This window comes from Pan troglodytes, chromosome 1 (genome assembly GCF_028858775.2).
Source record: "Pan troglodytes isolate AG18354 chromosome 1, NHGRI_mPanTro3-v2.0_pri, whole genome shotgun sequence".
Lineage (NCBI taxonomy): Eukaryota > Metazoa > Chordata > Mammalia > Primates > Hominidae > Pan > Pan troglodytes.
Genome location: NC_072398.2, coordinates 13,001,888 through 13,026,607, shown reverse-complemented (window position 1 = coordinate 13,026,607; position 24,720 = coordinate 13,001,888). Strand labels below are relative to the sequence as shown.

At 52.4% G+C, this 24,720-nt stretch overlaps 1 protein-coding gene across 3 annotated transcripts in view; it reads left to right on the top strand.

Moving 5' to 3' along the window:
- The first annotated feature begins 1,869 nt into the window (after positions 1-1,869).
- The window catches only part of GPR137B (G protein-coupled receptor 137B), a 66,681-nt gene continuing 43,830 nt past the window's right edge, over positions 1,870-24,720 (top strand). For 2 of the 3 annotated variants that reach the window (XM_009441710.5, XM_009441709.5), the window contains exon 1: positions 1,931-2,457. In XM_009441710.5, coding sequence (XP_009439985.1) covers positions 2,044-2,457 — 414 coding nt within the window. In that variant the 5' untranslated portion in view covers positions 1,931-2,043. Of the gene's footprint in view, positions 2,458-24,720 lie in introns of all 3 variants that reach the window. The other variant, XM_514290.9, reaches the window with a different exon arrangement.

Sequence of the window (24,720 nt, the reverse complement as noted above, 5' to 3'; positions counted from 1 at the left end):
GACCTCTGTTGACAAACAATATTCCTTCAGTGTAATAAAATGTATACGGATGCTTTTCCAATGTGCCAGGGGAGAGACTGGTAAACAAGGCTAGTTTCTATCATAAGGACACATAAATAAGTGTGTTGCGGGGGAAACTAACAATCAGGCAAGGATATTAGGGAAGCACACAGGTGAAACACCTAGCCTAATTCTGAGAGTATGGTGGGTGGAGAGTTCTGGAGAGGCTCTCTGCAGGAAGTTACACCCTCATGGATAGCTAGGAAGGACCAGCGGTTGGAGGAAAGGGCAGAATTTTCTTAGTCTAGGGGAGTCAGGAGGTGTTAACACTGCTTAACACCTTGGAAGAGATAAGGCAGGGAGGTAAGCTAGGGTAGGAGTTTAGACTCTATCCCCAGAACTATGAGGAGCAAGGGAAGGGCATTTAAGCACGGGAGTAAAGTGGCCAGGTGTTCTTCAGAGCGATCATTCCATCATTCCACTTGCGCTGTTCAGAACGGGGATTGAGGGGAACGAGATCAGAGGCGTGGAGACGAATTCCGTATTTCCTCTTGAAATAGCGATAGGGAGAGAGGGAAAGGATAGAAAAACTGGAAAAGGAGCTCCACGCCAAAGGCACACTTGGCCCCAGTGAACCACCTGGAATACGCTGGGAGCGCTGTAACCACTAAGTAATTCTGAGCAAAAGCTAGGGTGGATTCTGGATATGCCAGGCCGTCTTTTGGAAAAAGAACACACAATTAGGCACGAAGTGGAGTAAGAAAAGAAATCACAATTACTGGAGCCTCGGAAATCCGAGTCTTTCTTCTGTTTACCAGAACCGCTTGCCCAGCAATGTTTCCAGAGGGCGCCCGGCTTTCCCTCTTTTCCCAGAGCACTCCCCAGCTCTTCCAAGACAAGGGTGGCGTGGTGCCCCGGGGCAAAGACTAAGTCGCTGTACAGCCTCGAGGAGCGAGCTGCTCAGCAAAAGCAAAAGAGAAGGGCTCTCGGGTGGCGGAGACAGACCCTCCTTCGGCATGGGTTGGATCGGACAAGGGGGGCCGTGTGCCGTCAGCTGCCCCACTTCTCTCTGAAGCCCAGTGGGCTCCATCCACTGCCCCGCGGCCCGCGCGCCTCCCGGCACCGGCTACGTCGCTGGGAGGTGAGGCGCTGGGAGCGCGTGAGACTCTCCGGGAGAAAACAGCCCAGCTTGCATCCGAGAGGAGGCAGCAGCCGCAGGCACCGTCTATTTCCTCACTGAGTATACAAATTTGACCTCAAAGATACAAACCCTGTCTTTGGCATGTCTGCATTTAGAAATAAACATCATTCCAGACGCCGGCCAGTTCATAGCCACAGAGTCGTAAAGTTTTATTTTTAAAGGGGGGGGACGGAAAGGACTTGTAAAGTTTTTTAAAAAAATTTGTTTTTAAATAAAGGAATTAACTTCTGCAAAACAAGCAATCAGCAGCAGAATGCGCGAGGCCACGAGTGCGATCCCCCGAGGCGCGGGGCGCGGCTGGGAAGTTTTGGGGGCGCGCGGCGCGGTGCCGGGACCGGGGAGGAGGCGCGCGGTTCTGGGGGCGCGCAGTGCAGGAGCGCGCGGCCCCGGGGATGGGGAAGGGGCCGGGGACGGGTAGCGCGCGGCCCCTGGGATGGGGAGGGGGCGGGAAGGGGGGAAGAGGCTCTGGGGGCCCGCAGTCTGGGAGCGCGCGGCCCCGGGGATGGGGAGGGGGCCGGGAGGAGGCGTGCGGCTCTGGGGGCGCGCACTGCGGGAGCGCGCGGTGGCGAGGATAGGGCGGGCCGGGGTTCGCGGGGCGAAGGCGCGCGGTGCCCGGGAGAGGGCGGGCCGGGGCGCGCGGGCCGGGGCGGGGGCGCGCGGGGCCGGTCGGCGCGCGGGGGCGGCGGGCGCGGCGCTGCCAATCGCAGACAAAGGCCGTCCCAGTGAATCATGTGGTGCCGGGGGAGGAAGTGCGGCTTGTTTTCTTTCCTCCAGTCTCGGGGCTGCAGGCTGAGCGCGATGCGCGGAGACCCCCGCGGGGGCGGCGGCGGCCGTGAGCCCCGATGAGGCCCGAGCGTCCCCGGCCGCGCGGCAGCGCCCCCGGCCCGATGGAGACCCCGCCGTGGGACCCAGCCCGCAACGACTCGCTGCCGCCCACGCTGACCCCGGCCGTGCCCCCCTACGTGAAGCTTGGCCTCACCGTCGTCTACACCGTGTTCTACGCGCTGCTCTTCGTGTTCATCTACGTGCAGCTCTGGCTGGTGCTGCGTTACCGCCACAAGCGGCTCAGCTACCAGAGCGTCTTCCTCTTTCTCTGCCTCTTCTGGGCCTCCCTGCGGACCGTCCTCTTCTCCTTCTACTTCAAAGACTTCGTGGCGGCCAATTCGCTCAGCCCCTTCGTCTTCTGGCTGCTCTACTGCTTCCCTGTGTGCCTGCAGTTTTTCACCCTCACGCTGATGAACTTGTACTTCACGCAGGTGAGTTTCAGAGAGGCTCCTGGAGGCGCTCACCTGGCGGGGTGGTCCCCGCGGGGCGCCCGAGGCAGGGGCGATGGCAGCCGCGGGGGCGGGTCCGGCCCTAGGGCTGAGAGTGTAGGGAGAAGGCGCCGGCTCTGGGGTCGTCCGAACCCTGTCCTGTTTGCGGGCGTTTGTCATAGGAAACCCCCTGCCATTCCCAAAAGGGGCGAGGAGAAGGAAGGGGAGGGCTGGGGGCCGCCGCTCACTCGCTGCCCCTGGCTCCGCATCGTGCGGTGGATTCGGGGCGCTTCTCCGTGCGCAGCGCGAAGCAGCAGCGCCTGCACACGCCAGTTAGTACGGATGGAAGGTGTGCCCCCAAGGGAGGCCTGAACTCTAGAAGTGCCTCCCCAGGCACCTAACTCCCGGCCTGGAAAGGTCTTCTGCACGTTGGCCTCCAGATTTGGGCCTGACACTGCTGTTTTGAGCGTTGGCAGGGTGAGACCGTGTTGGTTTTGATGAGATGTTTTGAACCTCCGGCTTAGGAGCTCTACAGAACTGCGGCTTACTAACTCATTCCACCGGATTGCTAAACAGCAGGCTAGGGTAACACCCAGCTCCGAGCTGCTGCCGCTCATCAGACTTACTGTCTGAGCTCATCTGAGAGGCCCCAAGAAAAGGCCATAAAAGTTGACTGGGGCTCTTTTACAGCCACACAAAAATCACTTTATGGGGCATATTATTAAATAAGCTAATGGGAGAGTACGTGAATTAACTTGGCTGCTGCTTTACTGCTGATGGTTGACTTAATGAAAGTGCGGTAATTGTTGAGCACTTTGCAAATACTTTGTATAGCGTTGCACAAAGGTTTAATAACGCGGTGCCGCCGTCATCATCGTCATCATCATCTGATTCCCATTAGCTTTCCAAGCACTAAGATGTCCATTTTCACTAGGACTCTGCCGAAGGGGAAGGCGTCAACGGTGTCACCTGGTGAGGGTAATTTCAGAACTGTCGGATGGGCAGAGACCCTGTGCAAGCAGGCGTCTCATTCCTTTTAAGTGTCTTTTTTTTTTTTTTTTGAGAAAAAGTCACTTATTTAAAAAAAGAAAGAGGCCGTATGCGGTGGCGCATGCCTGTCATCCCAGCATTGTGGAGGCGGAGGCGGGAGGATCGCTTGTGTCCCTGAGTTTGAGACCGGCCTGGGCAACATGGCGAAACTTCCTCTCTACAAAATGTACAAAAATTAGCTGGGTGTGGTAGTGCCCGCCTGTAGTTCCAGCTACTCAGGAGGCTGAGGTGGGAGGCGGAGCCCGGGAGGCGGAGGTTGCAGTGAGCAGGGATTGAACCACTGCACTCCAGCCTGGGTGACAGAGCTAGACCCTGTCTCAAAAAAACAAACGAACAAACAAACAAACAAAAAAACAAAGTAGGAAAAGGATTGCTCTGGTACAGTGGAAGCCACTGACTGAAAATATGGAAGCAGTACTTTTGGCTAAAAAATAGCATATGTGATATTTTGTAGATATTATCATCTTTTAAAAATGGGTCTACACTCAGAGACTTCTTGTAAGTCCAGCGCATCAGCATATTTTCCGGTCGGAGAGTAATGTGTATTGTCTGTCCAAGTACAACCTTTAAACCTGCAAACCAGTTCAGGCAGTCGGCTGCATTGCACAGACACTTGGGTTTTGTAATTGAAATGAGGTGGTTCTAGCAAGATGCAAAAGACAGGTGAGGTGATGTTACTCTAAGAACTGTGACAATGGTGGTATTGCACGTTGAGCTCTTTATGTTTGTCCCCTTTTTGGGGGGCAGTGGGGGAAGAGGAAAATGCAGGGAACTGCCACAGCTCTCTGGTAATCACATGCAAATTCTGAACTTAGAGCCGGATTAGGGGCCGGGCTGCACATTTTCTGCACCATCTGCTGGTTGGTGAGTAAATGCTGAGCAAGGGAAACAGTGACCAGGCAGACAGAGCCACTCCGGCCCAGGGGCCCAAAGTCACGGCCCTGTACTCTTTATATCTCCCAGGTCTGTGGGCACCACAGCAAAGGCTTTTCGCCTGAGGGCACAGGGTGGCTGGCTGGAGAAGGTGGCATGTCTCCATCTCTGAGTGCTGGCATCTCAGAGCCTGGCAGAACAAAGCCATTTCTGGCTTAGTGACAAAACTGTGATACTTCTGGGGAGTTATAAAGCCTTTTGTCGCCAACCCAGCTCTGCCTCCCATCTCCTCCTCTCCCCCTCACCCCCTCTTTCTCTTACACAAACCATTGGAATTACCTAAAATGGGGAGCTTTAAGAATGACTGTTGCTTGGGCCCCCATCTCAGACCAAGTAAATGAGATTTTTGGAGAAGGGGCTGACAGCTAACAATTAAGAAGTATGTTTAAGAAAGCATACTTTCGATCTCGGCTCACTGCAGCCTCCACCTTCCGGGTTCAAATGATTCTTCTACCTCAGCCTCCTAAGTAGCTGGGACTACAGGTGCGTGCCACTATGCCCAGCTAATTTTTGTATTTTTAGTAGAGACAGTGTTTCACCATGTTGACCAGGATGGTCTTGATCTCTTGACCTTGTGATCTGTCCACCTCGGCCTCCCAAAGTGCTGGGATTACAGGTGTGAGCCACCGCACCCGGCCAAGAAAGCACACTTCTAAGCAATTGGTTATATTTATTTTTACCAGAACTCTCTGAAGAAAGTACTGATATTGTCCCCATTTTCCAGAGGAGGCAACTGAGGCTGAGAGGTTGTAGATGACTTGCTCAAGGTCACACTGTCAGTGCACGGTGGAGCTGGGATTCAACACACATCTGTGCTATCTGAGTGTGAGGTTTGTCTTTTATGTACAGTATGTGAAACCTCTTTTTATTTTATTTTTTGAGATAGAGCCTTGCTTTGTGGTGATCTGGGTTCACTGCAACCTCTGCCTCCTGGATTCAAGCAATTCTCCTGCCTCAGCCTCCCGAGTATCTGGGATTACAGGCACCTGCCACTGCACCTGGCTAATTTTTGTATTTTTAGTAGAGATGGAGTTTTGCCATGTTGGCCAGGTTGGTCTCAAACTCCTGACCTCAAGTGATCTGCCCACCTCGGCCTCCCAAAGTGCCGTGATTACAGGCGTGAGCCACCGTGCCTGGCCATGAAACCTCTTAACAATGGGAAAACATACCCAACTCTAAATCTAACCTTGTGTTCTCCAGGAGTGCAAAATCAGGTTGCAGAGAATCAAAGTATACATGACAGCACAGTTAAGGCACGATTTGGGGCACTGAAGGGAATGGATATTGAAGCGTCAGGAGACTTGAATGAGACATGAGTCCTCTGAGAAGAAGCAGGTGTCTGGAGGCTGAAGCTGGGTGGGGAGGAGGAGAGGATGGTGGGAAGGAAGTCGTGGGGGCAGTTTGGGAATTGGGAATGAACTGGAAGGGGAGGTCCGAGATGGGGAGGAAGCTTTTTTTCTGTTGTTGTCAGTCCTTTGTGCTTTTGCGGGGTCCCTGTACCCGGGCCTTACTTACTCATCTCACCCTCCCTGGTGACCCAGAGGGTACTGTTACCCCCCAACTGAGGCTCGGAGGGGTGAGAACACTTGCCCACACTGCCCCGTCCGAGCCTCCGTGCAACGCACACGATGCTGCAGTACGCAGCCCCGGCTGCCCTTGGGTACACATCTGAGGGTAATGCGATCATGAGCAAGCTCAATTTGATTTACTTCCCCCTAAATCACTGCTTTTAAATTCTGCCATGTTAAGTCTCTTTCCACCCCAATGACCTCTCAGGCAGTTCCTATGGCTTTCTAGTCATACTCAGTAATTATTATTATTATTATTATTATTTTGGAGTCTGGCTCTGTCACCCAGGCTGCAGTAGTGTGATCTTGGCTCACTGCAACCTCCGCCTCCCAGATTCAAGCAATTCTCCTGCCTCAGCCTCGTTAGTAGCTGAGATTACAGGTGTGCGCCACCACGCCTGGCTAGTTTCTGTATTTTCAGTAGAGACAGGGTTTCACCATCTTGGCCAGGCTGGTTTTGAACTCCTGACCTCAAGTGATCCGCCTACCTCGGCTTCCCAAAGTGCTGGGATTGCAGGCGTGAGCCACTGTGCCTGGCCCATACTCCTTTATTAAATCTTTACGTCTGATTTAAAGCTTCTCCCACCCTGTCCAAGGCCAGCCAGGCTTCGAGCTGCAGGGCTTGGTGCAGAGGGTGTGCCCCATGCTGTCAGCCTCTCCCCTTCCATCTTCCCAGGCAGCCCAGGGGAGGGGCACACTCTCTCGTGACTGCCAGCCTGTCGGCCTCTGGTCTTGCTCTGGCGCCGCCTCTGTGGGTAACTGCCACGTGGCCATGTTGACATGATGGACTTCAGCTTCTTCCTAGCCCCATTTTTGGTCTCCCTTCCATCCCAATTCCTTCTTCGGGGGCAGCCACATGGCTTTATGCCCCTTTTCGAAAAGCCCTTTTAGGGCTTTTTCTTAGAAAGCCATGGGATCACTGAGGCCCCTCCACTCCCACTTGGCCACATGGGTGACAGGCTGGATGCCTAACTAGTGTCTTCAGGACCCTGCACCTGGCTGCTTTTCACTCCTTGCGTGCCTAGGGGCCCTCCCACCTGTAAAAATCCCAGGTGGAAGCAAGCATCACCCTCCAAGTGCCTGGTGCCTCCAGATCACCAGGGCACAGGTCAGGCTCCACCGGGACTCCACCTGCAAACAGTCCCAGCTCAGCAAGCATCTGCCCGGGCCGCCTTCCTGCCCAATCCCTGTGAGCAGTGTCCATGTGTCTTTCTCCTTTCTGACCTGGGGTGAGGTGCCCTGCTGGTAGCAGGCTGTTAACTCTTTTTCTTCATCTCCACTCTCCACCTTCCAGTTCAGCCTGGGAACATGGGGAGGCGGCTGTGGTAGGACTGGTTCTGCTAACTCTCTCCGGGCCGTCTGTATGCAGTGTCTGTCTGGCCCCAAATGTTTGGAACATGGAGTGCTGACTACCTGTTGTTTCCAGCTGTGGCTCCTTGTGCCAGCTTTGGGGAACAGCTGAGCTTCTGCTCCCCGCTGCATGAGGAAGTGGCGGGACCAAGGCTTTGCACCAAGGCCTTTGACTCAGAGCCTGTTCTAAGCGCTGTGTCAAATCACCATTTTAGTGGGGACTTAGGAGAGGGGCAGGACTCTGAAACCTAAGGCAGGCAGGGGTCTCTGCTCATGAGGAATTATGGTGCCTTCTACCTCCAGGTTTCAGGGTAGAGGCTCAGAAGCAAAGGCGGTAGCTTCTGTGCCTAGGCAGCTCCTGGGCAGACAGGTCTGTGCCCTGCAGGGGCAGAAGTTGATGTGGCGGTGGGCTCGGTGACACCTCGGCAGCCATGTATCCCAGCCCTTCTTCCTCGGAATTCCCAGCCTGGAACTCAGACTCTCCAGATTCCTGAGTTTGGCAGAATGGAACAGGCTGGTTCAGCTTTGTCTTGGGCCCTATGACAAACTCCTGCCATTGCAGTCACATGGTTTGCGGAAGGAAATGGAGAAGCGAGTTCTCTCCATGGGGAGAGGTGCTGTGATGAATGGACACTGATGTGGGAACCGAGACCTGAGACCTCACCACGCCTTGGAGGGCAGATGGGAAGCTGACATTTATCAGGGTCTGGTCTGTTCTGTTCTGAAACTCAGCTAGGGACTTCCACACCCTCCACTCAGCTGCAGCAGGGATGGTTCGTGAGTCATGTGGTCCTGTGGGCTGGTGCCAGGGGCTCGTGGTGAGGGCCTGCGGCTCATGGTAGGGGCTCATAGTCGGTGTTGGGAGCTCATCATGGGCACTAGGCCAGCAAAGCCTTATGAATGAGGAGGCAGCCCTGGGAGTGAAGGAGCAGGGTCCCTGGGTGCACATCTGGGTTCCAGTCCGGGCTTTGCCTCCAGTGTGGGTCCCATGGCTGGTTACCACCTCTCCAAGGCTGCTGCTTCACCAGGAAGACAGAAGCTGTAATACTCATCCCACGGGTCGGAGTGGGTTAAAGGAGATGCCGTGTGTCCTGAATCCCTTTGCTCCTCTCCTCCCTTAGCTGAGATTCTCACTGTATGTTGCCTACAGCTCTGAACCTGGGCTCTTGCTTCGACACCTAGCCACTGTCCTGAAGGTCAGGTCCCCGGGCTGACCCTGCCCTTTTCCAGCTTACTGTGCCATCAAAATTACTTTTCCACCAAACAGCAACTTTTCTGTTTGTAAAACGGTGGTGACTCTTGGCGCACCCGTAGGGAGCATGTGGCAAGCCTAGTCGCAGTGCCTGACATGAGAGCAGAAGGCACTGGGGGTCCAGCAGCCCAGCCCCTCCTTTGCAGATGAGCCGACCAGAGGAGGAAATTCTCCCGGGCAGCCCAGCCAGGCGTGCAGAGGCAGGACAAGTCCCGTGTTTCAGGCTGACTGATCCGTGCTTGCTACACACGCCACACTCTGACTTGAAGTGGGTCAGAGTCCTCATTCTTGCTGGTAGGGAACTAAGAGGCCCCTAAAAGTCGAATCCAGGACCTAGTCCTCTGCGCTCACCAGGAAAGGGACGTGGGTGATTGTAGGAGTAAGGGGCTTCGGCTGTGGCTCTTGGCAGTCAGTTTAGTCAAGACGTGTTTATCAAATACCTGTCGTGTGCCAGGCCCTAGTCTAGGAGTTGTGAAGAGGGAAGCTTCTAGGCCTTTTGGTGATTGTAAAGAAGTAAGAGGCTTAGGAAACAGACAAGGCGGGCCAAGGGCAAGGACTGTGCTCAGCCTGGCCTCTGGGCCCCGCGCCCATGGCCTCAGCCCCTGGCACCGGCTCCCTGCGGAGCTAGCTCAGCGGGCTGATGGCCAGCCAGAGTCGTGTGTGCACCTAGGTGTGCGCCTTTGTATGTGTCTGTATGTGCATGTGTGCCTGTGTACACCTGTGTGTATGTACATGTGTGCCTGTGCACGTGTAGCTGCATGCACCTGTGTGTGTCTGTGCCTGTGTGCACCTGTGTGTGTGTGGGGTCTGTGTATGTGTGCCTGTGTGTGTGCCTGTGTGGTGTACCTGTGTGTGTGTGTGCCTGCCTCTGTGTGCCTGTGTCTCTGTGGGTCTCTGAGTGTCTGTGCATGTGTGTGTCTGTGCCTGTGTATGTCTGTGCCTGCGTGTGCCTGTGTGTGTGCCTCTGTTTGTGCATGTGTGTGCCCGTTTGTGTTTGTGTGTGTCTATGTGCCTGTGTGTGTGTCTGTGCCTGTGTGTGCCTGTGTATGTCTGTGCCCGTGTGTGTGCCTGTGTTTGTGTATGTCTGTGCCTGTGTGTGTCTTTGCCTGTGTTTGTGTGTATGTGCCTGTGTGTGTGTCTGTGCATGTGTGTGCCTGTGTGTGTGGAAAGGTTTCCTTATTTTCTTGGTCTGCCGTTCACCCCCAGCACCTCCCACAGGCCACTTTCTAAACATACAGCCCAGTTTCCCGAGCCCTCTCCTCGAGCCATGGCAGCGTGCTCTTCTCTCTGCAGCTGAGGCTGTGACCGCATCAGTGCCTCGGTGATGCCCTGCCAACCGAGGGGGAACTAAATCCTGTTAATGCCCTCAGCACTCGGGGAACAATTAGGCCCCTCACAGCACATTCAGCATCCAACCCCGGTGACCATGCAGGAAGCCTGGACTTCCCCACAGCAGAGGCTGGGCTGAGGCTGCTGCCGGGTCACCATCAGGAGCGCCCTACTGTCGGCTCCGAACACTGTGGCACCTGCAAGCTTTGCTACGGCTTCTTGCTCACCTGCCTTTCCGTAGTCAGACAGGCAGAACTGGTAGTGACCAGCAGGGAGGCAGGGCCGGAGCACTGTCCTGAGGCTAGTGCAGGTTCTCACGGGAGTTCCAGGGCCCAGCCATGGCTGTCCCGCTGCTGCTGTGCCCACCCTCTGAGCCCCAGGCTAGCTGCTCAGCGTTGAGTGGCGGGGAGTGGAGGGCAGGGGTCATGACAGTGAGGGGTGGGCTGCCCAGAGAGGAACATTTGCAAGATCCAAGGCCCTCTACAAAATCTCACTGCAAGCGTCATAGGGTTTTGCAAACAACAAAGTCATGTGATCCCAAGAGCTGTTTTTGTCAGGCTGTTCCTGTTGGCCTTGCGTTTCCAGTGAGAAGAGGAAAGCTGGTTCCTGGTTGGAAGGTCTGTCTGGGTCCTGACATTTTGGCCGGCCAGTTCTCTCAGTACAGAAATAGCCCCAGCAGACTGTTTAGACAGTACCTGGGACAACAGGCATTCCCCGAGGGCTGCAGAGGCTCATAAATATTTCACTTTTTATGTTTCCTGCAGCTGAAGTTTAGAGTCCATTAACCTATGAGGACAGATGAAGCCCAAATGGTTTTACTCTGCAAGTGGGTTGATTACCTCAAGCTTATGTGGGTCAGGATTTTAGGCCTGTGAGCCACATATGGTCTCTGTTGCATATTCCTTTTTTTTTTTTTTTTTTTGAGACAGAGTCTTGCTCTGTCGCCAAGCTGGAGTGCAGTGGCGCAATCTCGGCTCACTGCAACATCTGCCTCCCAGGTTCAAGTGATTCTCCTGCCACAGCCTCCCGAGTAGCTGGGACTACAGGTGCCCGCCACCATGCCCAGCTAATTTTTGTATTTTTAGTAGAGACGGGGTTTCACAGTGTTGGCCAGGATGATCTCGATCTCTTGACCTCATGATCCGCCTGCCTCGGCCTCCCAAAGTGCTGGGATTACAGGCGTGAGCCACTGCGCCTGGCCTCCCTCCTCGATTTTTAAATGGCATACACACTTGCGAGGCTGAGCTACACAGTCTGCAAAACACAGGGTGAAAAAACCCCCATACACGGTGGGGTTGGCTCTGTGGGCTGCTCCCACCCCATAGGCTACTCTCCCTGGCACCTTGGACTCTGCTGCCACAGCTTCTTTGTAGCTGTCAGAGGTCATGTTGTCCCATCAGGCTGTGTGACGGTCCATTTTTAGTGCATGAGTGGTGGCAGATAAGGAGGGAAGTGGGCAGGGTGTGAGCAACCTTGGCGTGCCGTGAGCCTGGCCCCATCAGGCCCACACTCATTTTCTGGGAAGACAGCACACATCTGTCCATGCGAGAGGGCCTCGTCCTACCAGCTTTCACAAAGCAACATAAAGTTCAACTGGAACATGGAGATTGATTTCATCTATTCAACAGGTGTTTTTTTTTTTAATTAAAAAAATTGTATTGTCTGGGTGTGGTGACTCACACCTGTAATCTCAACACTTTTGGAGGACGAGGCAGGAGGATCGCTTGAGCCTAGGAGTTCAAGACTATCCTGGGCAATATAGTGAGATCTCATCTGTACAAAAAATTAAAAAATTAGCCAAGCATAGTGGCATGCACCTGTAATCCCAGCTACTCAAGAGGCTGAGGTGGGAGGATTGCTTGAACTTGGGAGGTCAAGGCTGCAGTGAGCTGAGATCGCACCACTGCATTCCAGCCTGGGTGATAGAGCGAGACCTGTCTCAAAAAAATGTATTGGGGCTGGGCACAGTAGCTAACGCCTGTAATCCCAGCACTTTGGGAGGCCGAGGCGGGTGGATCACCTGAGGTCAGTAGTTCAGACCACCCTGGCCAACACCGTGAAACCCCATCTCTACCAAAAATACAAAAATTAGCTAGGCGTGGTGGGCGCCTGTAATCCCAGCCGTTGAGGAGGCTGAGACTGGAGAATTGCTTGAACCCGGGAGGCAGAGGTTGCAGTGAGCCAAGATCGCACCGTTGCACTGTAACCTGGGTGACAAGAGTGAAACTCCATCTCAAAAAGAAACACAATGTATTGGGCTAGGTGCAGTGGCTCACGTCTATAATCCCAGCACTTTGGGAGGCTGAGGTGGGTGGATCATGAGGTCAGGAGTTCGAGACCAGCCTGGCCAACATGGTGAAACCCCATCTCTACTAAAAATACAAAAATTAGCTGGGTGCAGTGGCGGGCGCCTGTAATCCCAGCTACTCAGGAGGCTGAGGCAGGAGAATTGCTTGAACCTGGGAGGCGGAGGATGCAGTGAGCCGAGATGACACCACTGCACTCCAGGCTGGGAGACAGAGCAATACTCCATCTCAGGGGAAAAAAAAAAAAAGAAACAAACAAAAACAAACAAACAAAAAACCAAATAAAAGACGTATTGAAGCAAAATTGACACAATATGAAATTAACCATTGAATGCATGCAGCTGAGTGATGTTCAGTACATTCACAGTATTGCGCAGCTGTCACCTCTATCTAGTTCCAGAACATTTTTATCACCCCCAAAGGAAACTTTATGCCCATTAAGCAATCACTCCTCAGTCCCTGTTGCCTCAGCCCCTGGCAGCCACCCATCTGCCTTCTATCTCTGCAGATTTACCTATCCTTAATATTTCATATCAAAGGAATCATACAATGTGTATTCTTGTACGTCTTCTCCTTTCTCCTAGCATAGTGTTTTGAGGTTCATCACATTGTAACATTTATCAGAACTTCATTCCTTTATAAGGTTAAATAATATTGTGCTGCATGGATAGAGACTACATTTTATTTATCCATTCATCCGTTGATGGACATTTAGGTTGTTTCATCACGCGTGTTTGAGTGCTTGTTGTGTGCCAGACACTGTGCAGACTGTTTAAGGTCAAACTTAGATTCTCGCTGCGTGGAACTTAGCCTTGAGCAAGGAAAACAGACTTCATGTCAACAACTTCTCCATTGTGCGATTGACTGGCTGATGTGACTTAGTGGCTGTCCTTACAGTAGAGATATGAAGTGTGAGATGTTTTCAGTGGAAAGTTGAAGACTTAATTCATTCCTTCGTCTCTGTGAGTCCCCCTCTAGGATACATGCTTTAAAAAGAACCAGTGGTTTTTGATGCTATTTAAATGAAAGTCAAATCCAATTTAAAAATCTCACTGTAATGAAATCAAAATATTTCCCAAACACAGGTATTCACTGTGAAGTGATGCCAGGATGGCTGTGGAGGGAACTTCTTGGTGGAAGTCGTCACCTGTGACTTGGGCTGTTGGGTTTCCACCCACCATTGCCCTGGTCCTGCTCCTAGGGCCCCTTCCTTGGGTGCCACTGGGAGGTGAAGGCTTAGGTTTAGGTTGACATAGCAGGTGTATTCTCACCAGAACCAGATTCTGGGGCAACCAAGTTGGGCCCCTGGCTAGTCTTGGGTTTTGTGTGTGGAAGCCCCCAGACTCCGTGTCCTCCTGGGCCCTGCTCCAGGTTAAGCTGGAATTTCTGGTCTGCCTGGGTTTGTTCTCAGTGAATCGTGGGGTCCAGACCAACATGAGGATGGAAGGGTGGTGCTGGGTGACTCCCACTCCTGCGCCCTGGGGCTGTGAACAGCACGCATCATCCGTCCCCCGAGGACACACGGCCTCTCACGGCTTTGACAGCATATATTGTGTCTTCCCCGAGTTCTCTCTGCTTGGGGTCAGCTAGTCCCAGTTTTTTTCAGTATTCCTGGAGGAACGTGGGTGTGTCCTGTGCCATCCTGGTTGCTGTTCCCGAAGGCCCCAGTGAGCTGGGACAGTGTCAGGAGTAGACCAAGTCCCCACCCCTAGTGAGGAGCTTCCCCCGTTACCCACATAGCTTCCCCTCAAGGAGGCCAGATGGTCATTCTCTCCGTGGCAGGACACAGGGAGTGTCATTTAATACCAGACACGTCCAGCAAGGGCAGGAGTTCCCAGGGCATCCTAAAACCTCAGAATTCTCCTCACTTCTGAAGCAGAAAGTTATTCTGTGAGGAGGGGAAAAAACAAACTGGGGTATTTTCCCTGCGAATTTATTTTGTAGTTTTTGCATCATTTGCCAGCAAGGATCAGGGCACAATGGTACGACACTGCACACTGCCGCACGTGGCCCGGGACCCTCCTGCCATAGGGCCCAGTGGGCCAGCGCTTGCCACCGGGAGAAATGCATCCTCTGTGCTTCTAATGTGTCACCTTCCTTATTAAGTACATTTGGAACAATTAGGGGCAGGGCCCTGGCTGGTAAACTGTGAACTGCAATTTGTGGTTAAGCAGTTAAGAAACATAACAGTGATGGTAGGGCCTTGTGTGGCCACAGCCCTTGTCATTCCCAAGGCCAAAGAGAGAGAATCCTGCCAGGGAGGCAGGTCAGAATTATTTGCCTCCGCCTCTGTGCGGAACTGATGCCGAGACGGACTCCACCCAGGCAGTGGGCAGGCGGGCAGGTCCGTGCGCTTCTGTGGCTGAAGCGGCTGGGCCGCAGCTATTCCTGCGGGGCTTCCAGGGCGGAGGACACGGGCTGACACGGGCTGTCCCTGGGAAGGAACTTCAAGTCATGGAGCTGTCAAAGTAGAAGCAGCTTAATGAATATTTGTCCTAATGCTTTCACCTCGCAGATAGACACTGAGGTCTAGAAAGGTCAATGGAGCTAACCAGGAACCGACAAAGTAGGTTCCTGAGGGTTGACCAGCCTCGCCCCTGAATCCAGGTGCTCAGGGGACAAGAGACAAATCAGAAAAGCAGGGAGACTGAAGGACAGCGTTTGGTGTGGCTTTAGGTTGACTTGGAGAGCCGCAAAGGGTGTGGGTGGGAGGTGTGCTCTCTAGAGTCCAGTCTCCTCGTGGGCTGCCTGCTGGGCTGACTTATCAATGTGGGGGCTCAGGGCCACCCTGAGTTCTGCCTTCTGTGTGGCCAGCCTGTGTTGGCGCCGTTGGATGGAGTGAAGCTCAGTTTATGAGGCTCAGGAAGGCTCTTGTGAGTCGATGGAGGGGTGGAGGAGGGGAGAGGTGCTTGCTGCCGGGAGAGCTGAGCTGCTGGGAACAGGAAGGAGAAGAGGAGCTGTTGGGAAGGGGGACAACGAGTGGAGATGCCCTTTATCTATAAAGGTAAAGACTGTTATCCCATTATCACTTATGAAATGAGGAATGCCTTGTGAGGACCAAGGTAGGGACATTCTGGGTGGGAGCTGAGCTCCTGCCTTGTGGGGTGCACATACACAAACACGCACACACATACACAAACGCGCACACATACACACATGCACACACATGCACGCACGCAAACACACATGCATACACCTGAGGAAGGATCATAGGCGCCAGGTGAGCCAAACAGGACCATGTAGCGGAGCTCTCAGGAGGGCCGGAGAAGGCTGCAAACACATCCAGGGAGCTCTGAAGTCTATGGAAATCCAGAGAAGCAATCATGGTTGGCCTCTGATCACGTGGGAAGAAGCTCACTGAAGTCTGGGGGGCCCACATTCCAAGGGCCAGCACCAGGCCAGGAGCAGGCAGGACCAGCTTCTTGGGCCACATGCTTGCCAAGGTCAAAGGTGGGAGGTGATGCGGTGAACACCTGACCGTGTATTCCAGTGACCCCTCTCACACCTGGCCAGCCTGGGACACGGACCAGGCACACCTTGGCTTCAGGCCACCGCCTCCCAGAACTTTATGGCATGGACACCGTGCTCGCTTGCCTTTTCTGGCCAGTTACCTTCACTGCAACGGACACAGGACTACGAGTGGGGCTGTGGTGGTTGTTATCCAGGTCCTGAGTCCCTGGACCTATAGCCCACAGCTGACGTTTGGAAGAAAAGAACATCCTAACTCAGGCATAGAGGCCCCGCCCTTGCTCGCACTGTCTTGGAGACTCAGCCTCAAATGCAGATCCCCTCCCCGCCGCAGAGCCGCCTTGTGTGTCTTCAGGGAACCCTGCAGAAAGGAGAACTCCGGTGTCTGGATTTCGGGGACCGACTGTCTTGTCACCCTGCTCTGCTGAGTGAGGATGCTCAGCATGTGGGAACAGACTGAAGCAGCTGACTAATGACTGTTGCCTGGGGAGACCAGGGCCTTGGGGTTTGCATAATTTCCCCAATATATCAGGAAGTGGGTAGCGCAGAGGGACCAGGAGAGCAAATATCGAATGCGTCAGTGGTTCTTAACCTTTTTCAGTATGAAAGTTCCTTTTATGGTTAGGAAAGCATCTGTGGTCACAGTTTAGTAGCTGTGCGTTTAGAATCATGGTTTGCGAACATAGATGAGGACTAATAATACCAACAGCAGGGGTTGCAGCCACCCACGTGGTACTTACTAGGTGGCAGGCATTTGTCTAGGTGCTCTACATGTCTATTAATTCACCAAATGCTTACGAAAACCTGGTGGATGGTGTTATTAGTCTCATTTTACAGGTGAGGTACTTGAGGCACAGAGCAGGCAGGTGACTTTTCCAAGGCCACACAGCTGATAATTGGTGGCGCCAGGATTCAACCCCAGGTAAGCCAGCTCCAGATTCCACACTCTTTTTTTTTTTTTTTTTTTTTTTTTTTTTTTTTTTGAGACGGAGTCCCGCTCAGTCGCCCACGCTGGAGTGCAGTGGCGCGATCTCCGCTCACTGCAAGCTCCGCCTCCTGGGTTCATGCCATTCTCCTGCCTCAGTCTCCCCAGTGGCTGGGACTACAGGCGCCCGCCACCGCGCCCGGCTAATTTTTTGTATTTTTAGTAGAGACTGGGTTTCACCGTGTAAGCCAGGATGGTCTTGATCTCCTGACCTCATGATCCACCTCCCAAAGTGCTGGGATTACAGGTGTGAGCCACTGTGCCCAGCCCGATTCCACACTCTTAGCCATCCTTCTGTGTCCCTCTGTCAGAGAGGGCTACCGGCTGTGGCCTGTTATATAGGAGTAGCGTCGTCTGTCAGTATATGTGGGGGACTGGTTCCAGGACCCCCAAGTATGCTCAGAGCCCCACATACTCACATCCCTGTAGAATCTGCATGTACAAAGAGTTGGTCCTCCTTATATTCAGGTTTTACGTCCTGAGAACATCGTAGTTTTGATTCCCATTCAGTTGAAAAAAGTCCATGTATAGATGCACCCATGCAGTTCAAACCCATGCTGCCCGGGGGTCAACTGTACTGTGCCTTAGTGAAGATGCATGAGCTAGAACTGTGTGTATCAACATAGATACCTTCCAAACACATAGTCATGGGGGAATAAACAAACTGCAGAAGGTTATGGAAGGTATTAATGCATTCATATAAAGTGCAAAACCATACAGGACGGTACTCTGTATCATTCACGAATCCAGATTTACCTAGTGAAAGCCTGCCTAGCCATAAAAACACCAAATTCAGGATAGTGATTACTTTCCTGGGAGCGAATGGCACCAGGAGGGGGCAGGCTGGGAGCTCCAGCTGTGTCATTTTTATTTATTAAACCACAGCTGGGGCCGGGCATGGTGGCTCATGCCTGTAATCCCAACACTTTGAGAGGCTGAGGTGGGTGGATCACCTGAGGTCAGGAGTTCGAGACCAACCTGGCCAACATGGTGAAACCCTGTCTCTACTAAAAATACAAAGATTTGCCGGGTGTGGTTGCACGTGCCTATAATCCCAGCTACTCGGGAGACTGAGGCACGAGAATCGCTTGAACCCGGGAGACAAGGTTGCAGTAAGTCGAGATGGCACCACTGCGCTCCAGCCTAGGCGACAAAAGTGAAACTCTGTCTCAGAAACAAACAAACAAAACATAGCTGGAGCAAACGTGGCAAAGTATTAAGGATGGAGTGCTGGGTGCATGAGTATTTGCTGTTATTTCTTTGTATATACATAAATTATTTTATAATATAAAGTGTCAACCTGCCATGCATTTGTAACATTTTCAGATGAATTTGCATACATACGTTTTGAACCAGCGTGTGTGATAGAGACTGGTTTCTTTAGTCAGGAGTCTGTGCTTGGTGCACTCAGAGTTTCAGTCCCCCTCAGTTACTGCGAGAGTCTCCTCAGGAGTCTCAGCCCACAGGCAGCTAGGATCAGGATGCACCCCCTTTTAAGGATAGGGGGATTATGAAGTGTCCAGAGAGTGGTGGCACAGAAGTGGAGACACTAGGGTGTCCAGATGTGGGTCCTGGCTTAGGGGAGAGGATTTATAAAGTAAAATGGCTGCAGAGATTCTGAATCAAGTGCAGGTTGGAAGCATAGTGCTTTGTTGGTACATCAGAGACACTGCCTCCAGGGACATCGGAGGTGACTTCTGTTGAGTTTTGCTGACTGCACAGGAGACACTGTCATACCCACAAAGAATAGCAGGGGACATTTCTGCCAGAAACACCACTAAGACATTAGTAAAAATGATTGTAACCCAGCTACTCAGGAGGCCGAGATGGGAGGATCACTTGAGTCTAGGAGTTCAAGACCAGCCTGGGCAATGTAGGGAGACATCATCTCTAAAAAATAAGACAAATTAGCCAGGCATTTGGGCTGCACCTGTACATAGTCTCAGCTACTCAGGAAGTTAAGGCAGGAGGATCCCTGGAGCCCAGGAAGATGGAGGCTGCAATGAGCTATGATGGCACCACTGCACTCCAGCCTGGGTGACAGCAAGACCCCGCCTCTTAAAAACAAACAAACAAACAGAAAGATTGTAAGACAGCAAATGTCAACTTGAGTTAGTAGTTGAAAAAATAGGCTTGGCAGGGTGGCTCATGCCTGTAATCCCAGCACTTTGGGAGGCCGAGGCAGGCGGATCACGAGGTCAGGAGTTCAAGACCAGCCTGATCAACATTGTGAAACCCCGTCTCTTTTTGTATTTGTAGAAATACAAAAATGAGCCAGGCATGGTGGCGGGTGCTTGTAATCCCAGCTACTCGGGAGGCTGAGGCAGGAGAATCACTTGAACCTGGGAGGCAGAGGTTGCAGGAAAAAAAAAAGAAAAGAAAAAAAAAGGCAAGCGGGAGTTCAAGGGGTGGGAACAAATCAGTGACGCGTGAACAGACTGATTTATGAGGGCAGGGGGCAGAGTCCAGCAGCTGCTCAAAGGCCTTTATGCTTCTGTCGAAACAAGTACGTCACATGCAGAGCTCTAGGCCCTCCTGTGTCATCCGAAAGGATGGGGTGAAGGCCTGGGTGACCGAGGGGGCACAAGTCGCCCACAGGTCCGGGATGAGGAGGCCTTGGCCCACTGTGGGAGCGGGTGGTGCGGAAAGCCCATGAGGGCTCTCGAACATTCCCCAGCGCCTGACGGCGGCCAGCTGGGGACATCTCCCAGCCGTGGCTCAGCCTTCAACAAGTCAAAAAGCCAGCATCACCCACAGTGCCATCCCCAGATCTATTCTAGGTTCTGAGGTTCTAGGTGGGACTTTCAAAAGCAGAAGAAACGATGCTAAAACTGAAAGGAATTTGCCATTAGGGAGAAATGCTTTATTTTCACCAGATGACAAACTTCAGGGTTTCTGATCAAAGTTGCTGCAATTTCTTCTTTCTCCTTCAGGCCTGATTCTGCTCCCCTCCCCTGTCCTCCCATCCTTCTTGCCACAACGGGGGAAGCCCTGAAAAACCCCGGTGTTTTCATAGGCTGTGTGGAGCCCAAGGAAGGGGAGGGAAAGGAAGTGGGGCTCATTTACCACCATTCAGTTCCTGATCGGGTTCCCCAAGAAGCAGCTGGGACTCTCCAACCCAACCTCACTTCCCCGGGGTCCCTGTCATTAGGCAGATGGCACTCTCATGGCTGTCCCTGCCATGTTCCCTCAGACCCCTCCCTGCTGCCTCAGTTTCTCGGCCCTCCACCCTTCCCTGCCTCCTGCCTCTCCCTGTCTGCCCTTCTCGGGACCCAGGCTCCTTCTGTCTGTCCACAAGCATGCTCAGGTCTCCCCATCTTAAAAACAAGGTCTGGACCCCCTGAATAACCTCTTTCTTGCATTTCACAAACATGCGCTTTTGGAAAGCAGTTTATGCTCTTGAATTGACTCACTGCTCCCACTTCCTCCTGCTGCCATATCCAGGGTCTGCCTGTTCCCCCTCCAGCCTCCCCGTCAGCCGAGCCTGCCCTTGGCCAGGCCCTGTGGCAGCTTAAGGTGAAGTGGTCCAGCCTGTCAGCCGCACTGGACACCCTGACTGTCTCCTGCCCGGGGCCTCTCTCCTCTGCAGTCTTTGAGGTCTTGACCACTGAGGGGACTGCTCTTTGACCTCCTCCCTACTCTTAGTTTTTTTTTTGTCTTTTTGTTTTTTTTTAAATAACAGCTTTATTGAGGTATAATTCACATTTTCTGTGCTGTCCCCGTCTCGAAGTGTACCACATTCAGAGTTGCGCAGTGACCCCACAGTCCACTGTAGACCTTTTCCATCCCAGAAGGAACCCCGTGCCTCTTAGTGGTCACCCTCCATTTCCCCGCCACGCCCTCCAGGCCCAGACATCATGAATCTGTGTTGGGCCTCTGATTTGCCTTCATTTTCACCTTCTCTGTCAACCCACGGTCTGCAGCCTGTGCTCTGCTCTGTATCCCAGGGACCCCTCTCACAGCACAGGTCTGCATTTCAGCTGTGCCAATGCTCCCCCGAAGCTCTCCGCACCCTTACCCTGGACAGCGGCCTCTTCCTGGCTGGTCCACACCCCAGCCCGACCTTCTGCTGCCCTCCCCAGCTCCGGGCTCCTGCAGCACCTTCTCTCCTCACCCCCTCCCTCACTGCTCCTAAGTCCACATGCAGGTTCACACCTCCTCATGCTTCCCACACCTCCATGCACTTTTCACACCTCCACACATCACATCTCCTCACACCTCCACACACACTTCACACCTCCTCACGCCTCCCACTCACACCTCCTCATGCCTCCCACTCACACCTTCTCACGCCTCCCACATCTCCACACGCTTTTCACGCCTCCTGTTATGGTTTGGCTGCATCCCCATCCAAATCTCAACTTGAATTGTATCTCCCAGAATTTCCAAGTGTTGTGGGAGGGACCCACAGGGAGGTACTTGAATCATGGGGGCCGGTCTTTCCCATGCTATTCTTGTGATGGTGAATAAGTCTCACAAGATCTGATGGGTTTATCAGGGGTTTCTGCTTTTGCTTCCTCCTCATTTTTTTTCTCTTGCCGCCGCCATGTAAGAAATGCCTTTTGCCTCCTGCCATGATTCTGAGGCCTCCCCAGCCATGTGGAATTGTTAAGTCCAATTAAACTTCTTTTTCTTCCTAGTCTTGGGTATGTCTTTATCAGCAGTGTGAAAATGGACTAATACAGTAAATTAGTACCAGGAGTGGGGTGTTGCTGAAAAGATACCCAAAAATGTGAAGCAACTTTGGAACTGGGTAACAGACAGAGATTATAACAGTTGGAGGGCTCAGAAGAAGACAGGAAAATGTGGGAAAGTTTGGAACTTTCTAGAGACTTATTGAATGGCTTTGCCCAAAATGCTGATAGTGATATGGTCAATAAAATCCAGGCTGAGGTGGTCTCAGATAGAGATGAGGAACTTTTTGGGAACCGGAGCAAAGGTGACTCTGGTTATGTTTTAGCAAAGAGATTGGTGGCATTTTACCCTTGCCCTAGAGATTTGTGGAACACTGAACTTCAGAGAGATGATTTAGGGTATCTGGCAGAAGAAATTTCTAAGCAGCAAAGCATTTAGAGGTGACTTCAGTACTCTTAAAGGCATTCAGTTTTAAAAGGGAAACAGAACATAAAAATTCAGAAAATTTGCAGCCTGACTATACAATAGAAAGGAAAAACCCATTTTCTGGGAAGAAATTCAAGCACGCTACAGAAATGTGTATAAGTAGCAAAGAGCCTAATGTTAATCCCCAAGTCCATGGGGAAAATGTCCCCAGGCCATGTCAGAGACCTTCATGGCAGCCCTTCCCATCATAAGCCTTAAGTCCCTTTTGTGGGCTGGGCCCAGGGTCCCCATGCTGTGTGCAGCCTAGGGACTTCGTGCCCTGTGTCCCAGCTGCTCCAGCCATGGCTGAAAGGGGCCAACGTAGAGCTCGGGCTGTGGCTTCAGAGGGTGGAAGCCCCAAGCCTTGGCAGCTTCCATGTGTTATTGAGCCTGCAGGTGCACAGAAGTCAAGGTCTGAGGTTTGGGAACCTCCGCCTAGATTTCAGAAGATGTATGGAAATGCCTGGATGCCCAGGCAAAAGTTTGCTGTGGGGGTGGGGCCCTCATGGAGAAGCTCTGCTAGGGCAGTGCAGAAGGGAAATGTGGGGTTGGAGCCCCCACACAGAGTCCCTACTGGGGCACTGTCTAGTGGAGCTGTGAGAAGAGGGCCACTGTCCTCCAGACCTCAGAATGGTATATCCACCGACAGCTTGCACTGTGCTCCTGGAAAAGCCACAGACACTCAACACCAGCCCGTGAAAGCAGCCGGGAGAGAGGCTGTACCCTGCAAAGCCACAGGGGTGGAGCTGCCCAAGACCATGGGAACCCACCTCTTGCATCACTGTGACCTGGATATGAGACTTGGAGTCAAAGGAGATCATTTTGGAGCTTTAAACTTTGACTGACCTGCTGGATTTCAGACTTGCATGGGCCCTGTAACCACTTTGTTTTGGCCACTTTCTCCCACTTGGAACGGCTGTATTTACCCAATGCCTGTATCTCCGTTGTATCTAGGAAGTAACTAGCTTGCTTTCGATTTTACAGGCTCATAGGCAGAAGGGACTTGCCTTATCACAGATGAAACTTTGGACTGTGGACTTTTGGGTTAATGCTGAAATGAGTTAAGACTTTTGGGGACTGTTGGGAAGGCATGATTGGTTTTGAAATGTGAGGACGTGAGATTAGGAAGGGCCAGGGATGGAATGATATGGTTTGGCTGGGTCCCCCTCCAAATCTCAACTTGAATTGTATCTCCCGGAATTCCCATGTGTTGTGGGAGGGACCTGGGAGGAAGTAATTGAATCACGGGGGCCAGTCTTTCTTGTACTATTCTTGTGATAGTGAATAAGTCTCAGGAGATCTGATGGGTTTATCAGGGGTTTCCGCTTTTGCTTCTTCCTCATTTTTTTCTCTTGCTGCTGCCATGTAAGAAGTGCCTTTCGCCACCCACTGTGATTCTGAGGCCTCCCCAGCCATGTGGAACTGTAAGTCCAATTAAACCTCTTTTTCTTCCCAGTCTCAGATATGTCTTCATCAGCAGCATGAAAACAGACTAATATACCTCCTCATACCTCCCATGCCTCCACACTTTTCACACTTCCTCACACCTCCCATACTGCCTCACGCTTCCCACACCTCCCATACCTCGACACACTTTTCCCATCTCCTCCCATCTCCTCCCACCTCCCACACCTCCCCATGCTTTCAACACCTCTCGTACCTCCTCACACCTCCCATGCCTCCTCACAGCCCCCATGCCTCTCCACACCTCCCCATGCCTCCCCACACCTCTCACACTTCCTACACCTCCTCACACCACTGGTGCTTATTACTGACATGTCTGTCTGCCTGTGTATTTCTCTGGGACAGGCCCAGCTTCTCCTCCTTTTTACAATTCTTGGGTCCAACCCAGGGTCTGATGCAGACTCAGTGCTGAGTATCAGTTGACCTGACTTGAACACCACCAATTGGAAAGCCAGGATGATGTGAATTTTCATCTGGCCTCATTTGTTCCTTAGCCTCTCATAGGGGTCACACCTCCCTCTTTTTCATTCTTGTACATCTGGGGACACTGAGCAGGGGGTGCCCGTGCTGTCAAAGCACCAGAGAGTATGACAGCAGAATTCACGTCTGCCTCCCCACGGGAGCCGTCGCCCCTCCCAGCTGAGTTCCTGCCAAGGTCAGTGGGAGCCAGTGCAGACTGGCAGAGATGGGCAGCCGGATATGAGAGCCCGGCCGGCCAGAGAGCCAGGGTGAGCCAGGAGCTTTAGCTCAAGTTCCGGACACCCACCAGTCTTTAGCAAAGTCTCTCAGAACACAGAGGGGAGTGGGTGGGAGAGTTTAGATTTTTGTTTTTGAAAACTTGGTTTATGCCCTTTAATTAATGAGGGCAAAAGCTGTACTGAAATTATATGTGCGTGTGTTGATATTATCTATATATTAAGTTATATAGATAATGTAAGTACATATATATATAATTTCAGTTTCACATGCCATGAATTCAAACACAACTTTAAAGAACTTAAGTTTAGGAATTAACTTGAAGGATTAAGGAAGAGTTTCTCAGCACAGCTTGAATAGTGCCCAGATGAATTCGAGAGAGAGAGAGAGAGAGAGATAGATGGATGGAGTTTTGCTCTTGTTGCCCAGGCTGGAGTGCAATGGTGTGATCTCAGTTCACTGCAAGCTTTGCCTCCCGGGTTCAAGCAATTCTGCTGCCTCAGCCTCCCAAGTAGCTGGAATTCCAGGCGCCTGCCACCACACCCAGCTAATTTTTATAGTTTTAGAGGAGACAGGGTTTCACCATGTTGGCCAGGTTGGTCTTGAACTCCTGACCTCAGGCGATCCGCCTGCCTCAGCCTCTGAAAGTGCTGGGATTACAGGCGTGAGCCACTGCACCCAGCCTGAATTCAAGATATATTGCCACAAATTATAAGAAGTGGATAGAGCTTTTCAAAACCGTGGTCAAGGCTTTTATTTTGATGT